This window comes from Amphiura filiformis, chromosome 11 (assembly GCF_039555335.1).
Source record: "Amphiura filiformis chromosome 11, Afil_fr2py, whole genome shotgun sequence".
Classification (NCBI taxonomy): Eukaryota; Metazoa; Echinodermata; class Ophiuroidea; order Amphilepidida; family Amphiuridae; genus Amphiura; species Amphiura filiformis.
Genome location: NC_092638.1, coordinates 29,997,910 through 30,014,546, shown reverse-complemented (window position 1 = coordinate 30,014,546; position 16,637 = coordinate 29,997,910). Strand labels below are relative to the sequence as shown.

Genomic DNA, 16,637 nt, shown 5'->3' with positions numbered 1-16,637 from the left:
CAGGATAGTCACCGATTGAGACCACTGACTTTTTGCCCTCACCAATATGGTATGTTGTGCGTGAAATTATTGAATGGCTCCAAACAAAGGATTTAAACCGGTGCCCTTCGCCGTAATCATGGCGCAGTGTAGTCCATTCAATCAAATGTTGTCATCAACCTATTTGATCGTAGTGCATTTGATATGTGTGAGAGGAACTTTCGCGATAGATTGCAATCATGCTTTTTTCCTGTTCGTGGTATTGATTCTTTTGTAGGCCTACTCCATGCTTTTGCATGTCTTCTGTGGGACGATTTTAATTTCAATTTTGACGTATAGGCCTATACCTATACAGAGTTGGTGGATTTTGTTTTGTTTTTACTCATCAGTGAGGTGAAATTTTTTCCCTCACCAATATGGCGGCCAATTTCACTTTTTGGTCGCAGCCTGCTATCCATGTATAGAGGTCAGTGGCGAAATAGTGAAACCACTTGGCCGCCATGTTGGGGAGGTAAAAAAAATCACCTCACTGATGGCTAAAAAATATCCCCCATCCAACTCTATATAAAGGTATACTTACTTAAAAATTGAAATTAAAATTAAAATTGAACAAAAAGTCGCTGCCGAAAGTGCTGTAAAAATAGTTCAATTCGTTTTCCATGCAGAAGACATGCAATGTGATGGAGTACAATACCAATTAACGGATGATTGGTATTGTTCTCACTGACCTCTGCCATATTGGGGAGGGCAAAAATCAATAGTCAGTGGTTTCAAGCGGCGACAGGTGAAACAATTTTTGTATATATCGCCCTGCACTACAAGCAGGTTACACTCATCACCTGTGTATGTCTGTAATCCTAGTCCTATTTAGACTGGGTTTAACTATTTTGTGCATACGGATCTTAATGCTTAATATAAGTAAAAGTTAATGGCAAAGTTGTATGTTATATTCGATAAATTGAGCAAGCAATATTGTGCAACTTATAGTCTGTGAAGTTCTAGGGAAACATGCACATATGTGTTTCTTAAACACACTTTGGTGACATCTTCGAAGGCACCATGGAAGCCACGTGCATGAAACAACTGATATCTTACTGATCAGGTCAACTAACTCATTGAGTGAATTACAGTTACATATATGTTCCAGGTCCTGTCAGGTACGATACTGCTCTCCAATACTCGTCAATATTCCTCCGCCCCTGTCGGTAGTCTCCTTTCAGTCTTCTAATTCTAGCTTCCAATCTTCTCCACTTTCGTCGTCTTCTGGGTGGGTCATCTCCCCTCTCCGCCGCTCTAATAGACAATTCAGACCTGCGACCCTCGTCCTTCATTTTCCTGATGCATGTCCAAATGGATGGATGACGTCTTCCGATCAACATGTTCCACCTTGCGTGAAAGGCTGTATAAATTATATAAAAGGAAATTATAGTTTTAGGATAGTGATTATACTGATTATTAGATGCTACTGTTGATTATAGCAAATAATAACTTAAATGCTATCTACTGATGATAGCAATAATCTCGATACTATCTTCTGATGATAGCAATTAATAACACAGACGCCATCTAATGATGATAGTCATCTACTGCGGCGTAACTTTGGGCAGGGTGCCCGGGGCGAAAGTAGATCGGGTGCCCCTGACCATAGATTTTAATCTATGCCCTGACCAAGGGTGTGCATGGTGCAGAGCAAATCAAAGTTTGGTATTGAAAGTCATATATACCTACCGAATGACTTTCAAGTTTCAGATAAAATTTATTTAATAGCTGCAGTGACGTAGCTAGGGGTTGTGGTGCCCGGGAGCAAGAATACAAAATACAATTGCGCGCGGGCGCACGAAATTGTGCAGAAATACCACTAATTTGGTATAAGCAAGTAGAATTATATTTCAAATGACAATTTATGTTGTAATGCTCGCGAAGCGCCCGAAAATTTTGTGTTGAAGGGGGCACCCTAATGAAGAGTAATAATGATTGATTCAACAGAATTCAATGGGACTCAATGGGTGTTGTCGATTTTGCTATGTTACTAATGTAACGAAACATCTTACATGGCGCACAGTAGGCCTATTATTTTTCTGATTTCATGTAATATATCATGAAGACCAATAATTTGGGACCATTATCAACAAAATCGGAGCATTTTTCAAATTTGCTCCATGTGGTGCCAAAATTAGACTTGTGACGTCACGATGATACATTTTTGTAGGAGAGACCGGGGTAAAGTGAACCACGGGGCACTACGAAACACACCATTAACTTCTTCCCCTTAATTGCGCATATTATTATATCAAACTATACATTTTCTGAATCCTTATGACTAGAGAAATACATTGGTTGTATTTTTTTAACCAAGTCCGAGCAATTTTGAACTTGACCTCGGTCGGTGTAACGTTCAATGACATTTTGCTACCAAATAGGCCTAGGCTGCGATCACATAGAAGTATACGGTATACAGTATTCGCTATTTGCTATACGAAATATAGGAGTGTGTGAACTCAGCCTGATCGAATGAGCGTATTTCGTATAGCAAATACCGTATACATGATCGCAGCCTAATGGCGCTGTTGAAATGCCTATAGCCTGCAATGATCAGCGCTAAAATATACTGTATCTCTGGCAAATGCAGCAAATTTAACTTGATTTGCACGATTGTTACGGTAATATATTGGACTATTATAGCAAGAAGGCCTAACAATTCACATGCTATTTAGCCTACTTCATTTATTTAGGCTAGCCTATCAGATTGCGATCCTTAAAAAGTTCGAAACTTCACTAAATATCATGTGGAATATGATTCCATTGTGATACAATATAGCACTTGTTCAGTGCCTGTATGGGACCATGACAACCCCTCTCTGACATTACAAAATCCACCAGTCCGGCGCAAGCGCCTCGTTGGCCGCTTTGCGGCCATGCGCGCGCACCCACGAGGAACTAGAACTAGTTCTATACGACAATAGCGAGGTTTTGCTAACGTTTTTCGATTTTACGTGTAGGCCTACGTGTCAAAAAGAGCTAAAAAGGCGTGTAATGACTTGTGCATTTTTTTATTGAGTGACTTTCAACAAAAAGTGAAATGTTTCCAGAGAATGGTTCAAAACTGCATTTAATATTTGAATTCGCAAACATTATTTTATTTCGACCTGGACATCATGAATTTCATTTTATACGTATAAACGTGTAGTAAAACCTCATTAATGGGCTATTCCAGATGTATTCCACCCCCCCCATGGAAGACATTTAAAAAAAATACAATTCCAGCTGGAATTGAGATGTGTCTAGAATTCCAGCAGTCATTTTTAACACAGATTCCGGCTGGAGGGTATGGAAGACATTGAGATTAGGTGAAATTCCGGCTGCTAAAATTAACAAAAAACAAGAGTGGGGATTGTGAAAGGCCATGATGTGCCTATGGAAGACATTCATATTTCTTAATATTCCGGCTGGAAAATGGTCAAAATGCTCCAATTCCGGCAGGATCTTCACTTATGATCGCCATCTCGATTAACCTATGAATGACATTTACAATTTACTTGAATTCTGACTGGAAACTGAAAAAATGTTCTAATTCCAGCTGGAACCCTATGGAAGACATTTACTTGAATTCCGGCTGGCCATATTACCACAATTCCGGCAGGGTCTTCCATGGGGTTTTCCTGACATGTGAATTCCGGCTGTCAATTTAGCCCCGAATTCCGGAAGTGTCTTCCATAGGGGGGGGGTGCGGAATACATCTGGAATAGCCCAATATTAGTACGAGTACGGATACATACACTCCACATGATTGTTGGTCCGAGTCGTCATTGTACGGCCGAATACATTCCACATTCTTGGAGGAAACACATTCGATACTATGTATGTTGTGTTGACATAAAGAAGGAATTGTTGCAATGGTGGGTAGCGGCGAATGAGACGTTGGGTCGAAATGCTCTGGCGATGGTTCCTGTTAAAAATTAAGAAATATACATGTTAATCACTAAACAAGAATTGAATAATTTTCATGATCCACAACCCAGCAAACACAAAACGTTTTCGACATCATTCGCAAAAGGTTATAAAAGGTTGTCAGAAAACGTTTAAATGTCGGGTTAAAGGGTACATTAGTGATATAAAACGTTTTCATAACATTAAATAACATTTGTTGGTAATTTACTGCACAGAACACAAATGTTTTACAGAAAACATTTAAATGTCGGGTTATATAAAGGGTATAAAAACGTTTTAATAACATTCCAAAAACATTTTTGAAAACTTGGTACAAATCATTCTGAGCAGAATGTTATTTTGGGGTTGAAAAAATATTTTGCAAAAAATGTTTGCCCAAAATATTTACAATAACGTTTTTAAAATGTTTTCACGACCTTTATATAACCCGACATTTAAATGTTATTGAAACGTTTTGTAAAAAACATTTTAAGAACATTTCTGTGTTTGCTGGGTGCAAATATTTTAACATATAATGTTATTTAAGTGTTGACAAAATATAACTTATTTAAAACGTTTTAAAAAAGTTTTTGTGTTTGTTGGGAATCTACACAATCCCTTTTCTAGAAAAAATCATTTCATTCGGACTAAAATTTTACAAGACATGGTATCCCGAATAGATGTACAGATTTTGCGTTTTGTCCACGGTTCCAAACTGAAGTTTTAAGCTTATAAATGTCCTTTTAAAATCATGAGTGGCGTAACTAGTGGGGGGGGGGGGGCAAACTGGGAAGAAGAGCAAAGGGGAAAAGGGGGGGGGAGAGAAAAAGGGAAAGAAAGAGGGAAGAAGAGACAGGGGAATGGAGAAGAAAATAAGGAAAAAGGAAAGAATAGGAAAGGGGAAGGAATATAGGAAAAAAGGAAAGAAAAAGAGGGAAGAAGAGAAAGGGGGAAGAAGAAAAGAAAAAAGATGGAAGAATTTTAGTAGAGCTTCAAACAAATCTATACTACTACTTCCATTGTGAAACAACCTTACACACCAACCGCGTATGCCGAAAACCGCGCAACCCGAGAACCGCTCTAGTTTAATTATAAGATTGAAACATGGGGAAAATTACTCATTAGAACTGAGACGAATATTCGTCTCAGAATTAGAATACATAAATTTAAATCAAACTTCTTACAAGTCATGTCACAGTGTGTGAAAACACCCTAAACTGACATGTTTGTAAGAAATAGACCTACCATGTACAAAATTTATAAATAAATAAATGTATATTAAAAGGGCATTTCGTAATTCACAGCCTCATCCCCCACTTTTTTCAAAAAAGTTGAGATTTTTATACCACTGGATACCTCTGGCTACATAATGTTTAGGCCGTATAAAATTAATATTTTGGTTCTCGTCCAGAGGATTTTCATGAATTGATGAGGAGGGAGGTTTTTTTGTTTCTTTTTTTTTCAGTGTAAAATCAGCATTGTCTGTATAGTTTTCGGTCTTTTCCAACAGTGCTCGAGGAAACGATGAGGCACTTTTTTTTTTCAAATGTGAGATTCTGAGGGATAAACCCCCTAGAGTACCCTTAAAGACTTGGAAGTGGTCCTTGTTCTCTAATAAACTTATTTATATGGCGTGATTGGGGCTCGAGCAAACTGGCATATGAAAATATTGAGAGAGAAAAATCAGGACTCAGCGGGTATTGAACCCCGGTCGCTGGATTACCGGTTCATAAATCATTCCAAAGTCTAACTAAAATAATTGAAAAATCTAAAAAAAAAAAAAAAAAAATCGTTCTGATATAAATGTATACTGCATAAATGGAGGAAGTGGGGGGGGTTGTATGTCTAAAAAGTGCCCGCACTATTCCCCCCCACGCACACACAAAGTATTTCTGAACACTCCCTAAGCCTAGTTAGAAAGTTTGCTCAAGCCAATCAATAAGTGCTTTCTGTGCTTGCTTTATTCATTAGAGTTAGACCCTGGAAAATATAATATAATCCAGGGTCTATGCTTTATTGCTCGCGCCGGGAGGCGCGAGTATACTTCTGAACGGAACGTGGAGAATAGCTGAGAATTGAAGAAAAGCCTGTATACTTCTGAACGGAACGTGGAGAATAGCTGAGAATTGAAGATAAAAATTCCTTTAAAAGGAATAGGGCGGGCAAATGAAAAATTGTCAAGAGAAATGAAAGAATGAGTAAGTCAAGTTCACAATTAAAAACAGGGAAAATATGACACAACATCGATTTCCAATGGGGGAATAACACAAAACGTATAAACAAAGTTAAAAGAGTTTTTAACTTTATACGTTTTTACACGTTTGTCATTCCCTCATTGGAGGTTGTGTCATATTTTCCTTGATTTTAATCTTATCTATTGCTTATCCTTTGTTCTCTGCTGGTCAGTTGGAACAGATTTTCCCTGTTTTTATATTAACCCTTCACATCATAACAGAAGACGTTTTATGTTAACATTCTATATAAAACATTGTTATAAAACTTTTGTAGATAATAGTTATTTAAAACATTTTCGTAATCATTTTTTTTAATCATCAGATAGAAAGACTTCTGCTCATCTTGCGGGTGAGATAACAGGGCTGGGGTATCTTTCCATATCAAAGTTTAAAAATCTGTCATATCAATTTCCTCAATATGTTGTTTTGATACAACTTATGAGGTGAAAAGTTTGATTTTACAATATTTCGATATTATTTTTTAACTTTGTAACTTTATTATGATTAACATAACTGTATTTCAAAGCGTCAAACTATATCATTATTTTGTCCCAACAAAAATAATCCAGGGAATAAAATATTCATTCATATGTTTATTTATTTTATTCAACCTGGGCCATTTCTACTGGTGCACATGCATTCTAATAATTTGTCTATAATACCTTATACAAGCATCGGCAAGCACTATTTGTCACAAGATTTAAAACGTAAATAGCCTTTGTACACACTGAACACAATGCACATACAAGCTGTATTTAAGTACATGCCGAAGCTATTAGTATAAAATGATATATATGACCTTCACGATGCTATTAATTTAGCCCAAAGATTATAGGAAAACTAGCAAAACTGGTGAACTGGTACTGTTCAAATAAAAACATCTGCAAATCTTGCTGCAATTTCCAAATAGTATTTCTATTACTTAAATAATTATTTTTGTTATTTCTTTTAATACAAACACATTACTGCCTATGACGACTTTATCGTATTACTTACATATCAAAATCAAGTAATAATTACAAAACTCGTCGTAAACTATCACCTCTGTGGGTGTTTGGGATATAACCGGCACGAATATTTTCTCAACACTGCGGCATGTGAGAAAGTAGGTCAATAGTCAGAGAATTTTGACCTATGTCTGATGTGCTCTCATGTCCCACAAAAAATACTGTCGAAACGCTCATTCCAGATCCCTTAAGACCTTTGCTCAAGCCAATCGATAAGTGTCGGCGTATCACAATGCAATGACCAATTACCAGGAAATAAAAATCAATATCTGCAAACTTGGTTGCAGCAACTGGGTCGTAGGGTAAAGTGGGGCATTAGGGACCACCATTTTTTAGTTTTCATCATACCTGGCTTTTATTTAATACTTTTTTTCTGTTTTTAATGGTTTCACTTGATAGACCAGTTATTCAGCTAAGTGCTGCAGGAAAAAAAATGTGCCAAAAATGCATTCATTTTCAAACACCATGCATTTATTTACAGTGATGTCAAGTGGTCCTTATTGCCCCGATGCTGGGGCATTAGGTATCACCATGGACGTACTAAATTTTTTGTTGACCATTTTCGGATTTTAATAGCTTTTAAAGTTTCTTTTTACAAGTCTTATATCAGTATGGTGTTTATTTAATGTAGGGAACAACTGACATATGCAGTCCTTGTCTTTCCAGTCCTCTTCCGAACCCACAACGGCCCTATGCAAAATGCCAGAAAAGTAATTTACAAAACGTGCACCGTAGTCATGGTAGTCAACCACTACCAATATGATGACCAATGTCCTCCAGTCCACAATCAGGACATCTTTTATCAGGATCATCTTCATTGTCCACTTTTTGCTTCTTTTACTAGCTTGGTTTTAGTGTTCTTGTTATTTTTGTTGGTTGGTTGACATTGAGGACCACTTCTAACATCACTATCTTAGTATGATTTGACCCTAAAATGTCATAGTTGGGTGATTCAACTTACTACAAACCCATTATGACATAAAATAAGCACAGGCTTTAACAGTTGTTGTTGGACAACCGATACATACATGGGAAATCACCGATATTTCACTGAAAACGTAGTATGGGGGCACTAGGGACCACGAGATGTTCTTTTAAGATAACATTGCAAAATTTTCTTTAAAAGTATGCCTACATTTAGGGTCTATTTTCTGTTCATTGAAACCCAATGGGGTTCTTTGTAGAACCAAAAAAGGTTCTGTAGCCAAGAAAAGGGTTCTTTGTAGAACCTTAAGCTTGAAGAACCTTTAAGGAATCTTAAAGAAAGAACCCTCAAAGGGTTCTTAGTAGAACAGAAAAAAAGGGGTTTTTTTATCCAAAAAAATGATTTTTAGTACCAAAAAGGGTTAACACTATTTTTTACTTTTCTTAACTTTGTGATGAGTCCCTGAATGAATGAATTAGAATGTCCCCAGGCCTATTTAAATCTTTAAGGTTCTTTATAGAACCTTTTAAGGTTCTTTTTAGAACCTTATTACTGCTTAGGGTTCTACATACAGGACAAAAAAAGGTTCTAAGTAGCACCTTTTTTTTCTGAGAGTGTATAAACCACCCTTGCAAGGCATATTGAAATAATGGTCAGGATTTATTGGGTGGTACATAAATATAGTGTCCCTCTTTGCCCTATACGTTGAAGTCAATGTTCAATAAATGCCAAATGTTGCTAGCAGTGAAGGGGCTAAATACAACATGCAATTAAATGCCACTATTAAAGTGTATATAATGCCACGCGTAGATCTTAATGCGACAGACAGATTAATATAAACGACTGGTTGGAGATCTTGATACGGGCGAGGAAGAGCGAGGTTTTATATTAAATAAAAATTCCCTTTAAAAGGGAAAGCCAGCTTCAATGTAGAAGAGGTCTTGTAATTAGTTTGGGTGGAAGGCATTTTTAGGATCACGCTTTTTTAGGATCCATAATGTTTCATGACAGTCCACCAAACCATCAATGATGAGAACGTGCACACAGAAACAGCAAACTTTTAGTCTTTTACTCAGAGGTGTAAGTCTTCCGGAAATTCCCGGAATGACTGATTACAAGAATGACTGAAAGACTGATTACTCACTCCAATCTTATCTTACCCTGTATTCTCTGACTATTGACCTACTTTTTCACATGCCGCAGTTTTGAGAAAATATTCGTGCCGGTTATATCCCAAACACCCACAGAGGTGATAGTTTACGGCGAGTTTTGTAATTATTACTTGATTTTGATATGTAAGTAATACGATAAAGTCGTCATAGGCAGTAATGTGTTTGTATTAAAAGAAATAACAAAAATAATTATTTAAGTAATATAAATACTATTTGGAAATTGCAGCAAGATTTGCAGATGTTTTTATTTGAACAGTACCAGTTTACCAGTTTTGCTAGTTTTCCTAATCTTTGGGCTAAATTAATAGCATCGTGAAGGTCATATATATCATTTTATACTGACAGCTTCGGCATGTACTTTTAAAAATACAGCTTGTATGTGCATTGTGTTCAGTGTGTACATAGGCTATTTACTTTTCAAATCTTGTGACAAATAGTGCTTGGTGATGCTTGTATAAGGTATTATAGACAAATTATTAGAATGCATGTGCACTGGCCCAGGTTGAATAAAATAAATAAACATATGAATGAATAATTTATTCCCTGGATTATTTTGTTGGGACAAAATAATGATATAGTTTGACGCTTTGAAATACAGTTACGTTAATCATAATAAAGTTACAAAGTTAAAAAATAATATCGAAATATTGTAAAATCAAACATTTCCCCTCATAAGTTGCAATACAACATATTGAGGAAATTGATATGACAGATTTTTAAACTTTGATATGGAAAGATACCCCAGCCCTGTTGTCTCACCAGAGAAGATGAGCAGAAGTCTTTCTATCTGATGATAAAAAAAAAAACTCTAGGTATGATTACGAAAATGTTTTAAATAACTATTATCTACAAAAGTTTTATAACCATGTTTTATATAAAATGTTAACATAAAACGTCTTGTGTTATGATGTGAAGGGTTAATATAAAAACAGGGAAAGTCTGTTCCAACTGACCAGCAGAGAACAAAGGATAAGAAATAGATCAGATTATTAAAAATCAGGGAAAATATGACACAACCTCCAATGGGGGAATAACAAACGTATAAACGTATAAAGTTAAAAACTCTTTTAACTTTGTTTATACGTTTTGTGTTATTCCCTATTGGAAATCGATGTTGTGTCATATTTTCCCTGTTTTTAATTGTGAACTTGACTTACTCATTCTTTCATTTCTCTTGACAATTTTTCATTTGCCCACCCTATTCCTTTTAAAGGAATTTTTATTAGCTTTTTAAATGTGTTGATTGTTAGTCCGATACTACATACATACATACACTGGGCTGTTATATTGCGCCATTTCATTTAGACCACAGCGCATAATAATACAACAACAACATAATATTTACAAGCAAAAACAATTATCAACAATCTGAGTGAAAAATTTACTATTGAAAGCAATGTGTTTTGAGACCTTTTTTAAAACTGTGTAATGAGCTGGAAGTTCGGTTTATACTGATGGGTAATTTATTCCATAAACCTGGTGCTGCGAGCGAAAAACATTTATCAGCGGCAGAGTTGAGAGATTTGTGAGAAAATGTGGGCTCTGTGAGACGGCGAAGCTATGAAAATGGAATCTTACCTACTCCATTCCATAGTCTGCATTGTGTGTTTTCTCATCAATCATTTTGTTGAATACTAGTACCATAATAATTATTTAATAATCAACATGATAAAATATAAAAAAATTGGATTATTATTTATTGATAAAATAATATAATACAATAGGCCTAATTCATTTGTTTATCTACCTATTTATAATACATGTCAAATGGGGTATATTGTTCAATAGGCCTACATGTATGAATAGATAGACCCTGAAATAGCATCGCATTTTTCCCATTGAAAAGACAAAACTGATGTTTAAGATATCCATTATTTCATTCATGACATTTTGAGTCATTTTTATCCATAAAACGATACAGGATGGGATATTTTTTTTACTTTGACTTTTATATCCATCAAGGTTTTAAAAAGGTTTTAATTCTGTTATCAATACACTCACATCTCATGCTGTGTTGGTCTACAGGATGTCTGCAAATGTAAATCTAAGAACGTCTGTTAACAAGGATACCATAATTTTCTTTCGTTGATATGCTGTGGTAACTATTATAGGCCTGGCATATAACTTTTAATGTCATATTTCCTTCAAACCATAACTTTTGAAATTCTCACTCGTTTTCATTCGTTGAAACGGCAAAACATACTTTCTTTTTCTTACAAATCAAATAGTAAGCCTTACATTATATTTTCACCATGAGGTCCGCAAAGTAATTCAAACCAATGCTAGTAGGACCCCTACCCTGTAATCTCTTTAGCAAACAAAGACGATCTCCGAATTAAATAGCCAGCTCTTAGCTGGCGAAAATAATATTTTCCAAAAACATGATTTTTCACTAATTGCATTAATCATGTTGATTTAGCGTTTTCAACTCGGTAGACTTCATTTACACTTTATTTAGTATTACAGGTAATTACAATTTTGGATACGTGTTGCTAACGCTTTACAGAAATAATGTATGTAAAATGGAAATAACTGGTTCCTGATTTTTTTCTTTTAAAGTTTTATGATTTCATGAACTTGGTGATTTTCAGTGCTCCACGCCTATTAAAAAACGAACTGTTAAAATGCTTCCATTTTCGATGTTAAACGTTTTCGTCTCATATCAACTCGACCATATTAAAGAGATGGCACGTGATAAATTTTATTTAAAACACATGTTGCCTGAAAACCATTTAATGGGCATAATTAGGCCTACATGTACTTTATGTGCAAAATGTTATTAGTAAATAATACTTTTTGGAAATTAAAGACTTTTTTTTCATGCCTGACGTGTTTGAAAACCTTTAAACGCGAGCTGTAAGGTACAGGACCTAATTGTGTTCATATCACTTGCGCTGTTGTCAACAAATCTATTAAATCATGATAAAGCTTAAGAAAACGTTGCGCATGTCATATTTAGCGGTTGGCAAACATGAATTTCAAAAACTTTTTAAAAAGGGGTCTAAATCCGCCGGAGCAAGCTCTGATAAAATAAAGTTCAAATCAATTTAGACCAAAAGTGGAATTAGGTCATGCACACCCCCTATTATATACAGTATATAAGCAAAATAATTAAGGTACCAGTTATGTTCACCCCTGTACATGTATATCCTAAACAGACAGATATGTCATAATTGGAACCAGCAGGCAATAGCTCTGCATCTTTTACTCAAGAAATAAACACACGACGATCCAAAACTCAAGGAAGATGCCGATTTAAAAGTTGTAGTTTGCTCCATTCCCGGGGGCGTAATTTCTTTCTGCAACCATAATGGGCCGCAATATATCACTAACCGCATAGTCCGAGGCAAGGTTCATTATTGTCAGGTTAGGGTTAGGGGTTAGGGTTAGGGTTAGGGTTAGGGTTTAGGGTTTAGGGTTAGGGGTTAGGGGTTAGGGTTAGGGTAAGGGTTAGGGTTAGGGTTAGGGATTAGGGTTAGGGTTAGGGTTAGGATTATATTCGTATTTATTATACTAGTAATAGTATATTGTGTGTATGCAGTTTATTCCGTAATCAATAAGTATCATAAACAAACACCTTTCTGGCACAACGAATCATAGCACAGTCGTGTAGGCATTAGACTATGGATACAAAGGTTGTGGGTTCGAACCCCAGGTAAACCGTTATAGAATTTTAATTCTATCGATTTCTTTTATGTTATTAAGTAAGAGGAAATAATAATGGTAATAAACTCGTGTTATATCTAGCCTCATAGGCCTATTAATTACATGTATGTACTATGTGTTATCGCATTGCGGCCCATTATGGTTGCAGAAAGAAATAACGCTTCCCGGGGCTCCATTGAATGCCCTATTGATTTGTACACAAAGCGTTCATGATCAAGAAAATGATCGCCGTGCTTCCATTGATTAGCACGTTGAAACCGGGGTTGAAACTAAATGATGTACTTTCATTGATTAGAACACAAAGGTGCAACTTCTGATTTAGTTTCTTCAAGCTTCTTCATTAGGTTTTAGATTACCGTATCTTCAATTCTCAACCAATTTCAACAAGTAAGGTCTTAAATCAGAGCTAAAAAGAGTACAGGCATTGGCTGCCAGTTCTATAATCTTAATATAATAATAGTTATACGGAAACATTAGCCCTGCGCGCTGGACAGGGCCTGCAAATGTGCCTGCAGAATAATATCACTTTTCTCCGGTAATTTAGAATGACTATTCTAGAATAAACATCTCAAACAACTTACCTACCCCCGCTCACATGTCTATTATTCAAACAGGGGCTATTGAAAATGCGCTGCTGAAGCAGAACTTATTTCTGCGCATTTCACACCTCATTTGATACGACAACCCAGAAAATAATAAAACACCGGTCAATTTAATGTAATGGTCCAGATTTGAAAGTTGCACTTATACATACAAATTTTTTACAAAACACTCGGATACCATCACACAGATTTCCTTCCATTTCACTGAATACAAACTCAATACAATTTACTGCAACTTTCAAATCTTGGCTTACATTGATTAAATGTACATGTAGGGGAGAGCGGGGAGTGTTCGCCCTATATTTTTCTGACCAGCCTAGCGATGTCAGTTTTCAGGTTATGGATGACCTGATTCGCCCATGTGAAAGCCCTATGTCTTAGCTATATACGACCACAATCCCATGAACTACAGGCCTTACAATAGCAACAGGATAGAACAAACAAAAAGTTTTGTAAAGCAACATCATGCTCTGTTTAGGGCAGGTTCGACTTATGCTGTTTCAAGTTCACCCTAATCACAAAAAACGGTTTAAACATTGCATAACAATAACATATTAAATGCAAACATTTAGCAAGAGTATACAGGCAGGGCATTCATTCTCTACTGGGGAGTCACTAAATTTGTTGCAGGGGTCTCAGGGTAAAATGTAGGGGTCAAAGTGAGCTTAAACGTATCATGTTTACAGCTTCAGGGGGATTATGGATTAGGACATAAACGGTGGTATGAGTAATACTGATAACACATAACTTTAAAAAACATGCTTTTCAGTAGTTTTACCTTGTTTAATGGTATAATTATAAATATTTGTCATAATACGCTGATGGGGCAGGTCCGCCCTCCAGTTTCACTTTTCTCCGGTAATCCGACCCGGGGAAGATATTGGGCGAACATGCCCATCCTCAAAAAATTAACGTGCCCCGTGCACATTTTTGTATTTTCTTCAGGGTATGCAAAATACAAATCGACTAAGCAGATAACTGCATTAAATCTTTGACAAATCCCATATGTTCCCAATACAGATTTCCATTAAAACCATCTGTATTTATGTATCAATGATAATACAACATTATTAATGCAAGAAAAATTACGTTTTGGTGTAATTTTTGTTTTGGCTCCAGATTCGATGAACACGTCCCTATATGTCGCGTAGCTAATATTTAAAGTTTATAATGACCCTGGACCTAATTTTGCCATCACCAAATTCCCCGATAGCCGTAGTGCTGAGAAACAAGGGGTGGGCGAACCTGCCCCTAGGGCGAACACCCCCCGCTCTCCCCTACACTGTGACGTCAATATTTAGTCAATTGTTGCAAATGAGTGTCAAAATGTGCAGAAATACATTCTGCTTGCAACGCATTTTACAGATTTATAATACAATCACCCGTTTTTGATTAATGGTCACTATTTAAGGGGTGTTAGCGGGGGGGGGGGTAGTTACTTTTTTGAGACGTTTATATGTTATTTCTTGCAGCTACTAGTATGCATTTATATGACCATGATGACAAGAATGATAATTATAAATAAGAAACGTGATATAAAAAGTGAACTTACGCAAACGATTGCTGAACCAGATTGAGTGGCAGATATCCCAGGCTTAGGACCTTCCTCACGCACCTTTTAAGAGCTCGGTCATTGTGGTAAGCTTGCTGTAGACCCAGCGCCTGTATGTGTGCCCACAGCGCCTTACAAAAATGAAAATAACATCCTTGATGTCTTGAGGTTGGAAACTCTGCCGCAACCGCCTGTGTGAGGGCAACCTCGAAGTCTGTGATGACTTTCATCGGCGTGAGGCGTTGTCCTGTCTGTCTTCTTACCACAATCTTGAGGGACTGTAGCATGTACTCATATGATGCTCTCGTCTTGTCGGATAGCAGAGCCATCCCCAGTGGGATGACCCTGTCTTCGTAAAAGCCGTGTATTGTCACGATTTGGGCATATGGTGCCGGGGTAGATCTGAAAGTACCGTCGAAAAACAACGTTTCGCACTGCTGTAGTGCTGCTAGTTCTCTATGTGATGCGAACAGCGCAATTCCCCGCCGGTTATTCAGTCGCTGCAAACGCTGCGTTCCATTCCATGACTCTGCCCATGTCCCGGCGATTTGCACATCTGCAACCCTTCTTGGGATAGGGGGGCATTGTGCTGCCCTGCATCTGTGTAGCTGCGAACGAAGTGCATTGAAGGGCGGAATGTCTTGATTTGGCCATGCTGCAACAACATTGTCATAGGCCCTTTTAATGGGCTGTGATGGGTCCCTCATTATTTCTGTAAGCACACTGTTAATGAAGTACTGCCTTGTAATGGCTTCATCCTGGGGTGGGTGCGTATGTACGGGCATGCCGCGTAATATCATAATTGCTTGTGGTGGATTGGCATTGACATCCACCACGTTTGTAATCACTGAAGTCCTGCATGTTGTGATGCAGCATCTCCAATAGATGCGGTTATGTTGGTGATCAGTTTTATTTCGTTCAAATCTGTCATTGTTAAGGACAAGAAGTTTGCCATTTCGCCTATTGGCATCTATCAAATATGGTACCGCCTGAGCGGCCATGGTATAGGCCTATATGCTACCAGAGAAGATGAGAATCGCTGATGCTACGTACAGACTATAAAGTAGAATTTAACTCCGAGTTTGATATTAATCACAACAACAAAAACGTGCGTTCGAAGAAAACAATTGTCGCGTGTTGCACTCAGCAAAATCTATCTGAAGAGTGAAGAATGGCAAAGTTACTCAGGCAAACAACAAGTTACAAAAATCGAGCAGTGACCACGCCTTCAAATTTCATGAAATGCCGCCTCTTGAATGACCACTGCATTGTTTAAGAATCGGCAATCATCGCATGAAGTGTCAAAGGCTAAGAACTTCATAAACATTCTTTTAAAGTTTACGTTAATAATTATATTGATGTCATAGTAGTAGATTCTTTATTGAGATAATCCCAGATTAAAACGATGAAGACAAGATGCCGCGCGGTATTTCGATGTGCTATTGTTACACGTCTAACACCAATCTACTGGATTTCAACGTTATGTTCGTGTTAATTTGTCAATAATTTATCAATGGGAACATAATACCGAATAGAGTGCTAGACTTGAGTCCAGTCCTCGTTTACGGAGTTT

At 36.9% G+C, this 16,637-nt stretch overlaps 1 protein-coding gene across 1 annotated transcript; it reads right to left on the bottom strand.

Annotated features, from left to right (window-relative positions):
- Positions 1 to 713: 713 nt before the first annotated feature.
- Positions 714 to 16,139, bottom strand: LOC140164703 (uncharacterized). The gene is made up of 3 exons (XM_072188057.1): positions 15,065 to 16,139; positions 3,756 to 3,925; positions 714 to 1,378 (listed from the first exon to the last, which is right to left on the bottom strand). The coding sequence occupies exons 1-3, from the start codon at positions 16,063 to 16,065 to the stop codon at positions 1,110 to 1,112; spliced, it is 1,440 nt and encodes a 479-aa protein (XP_072044158.1). The 5' UTR covers positions 16,066 to 16,139; the 3' UTR covers positions 714 to 1,109.
- Positions 16,140 to 16,637: the final 498 nt, after the last annotated feature.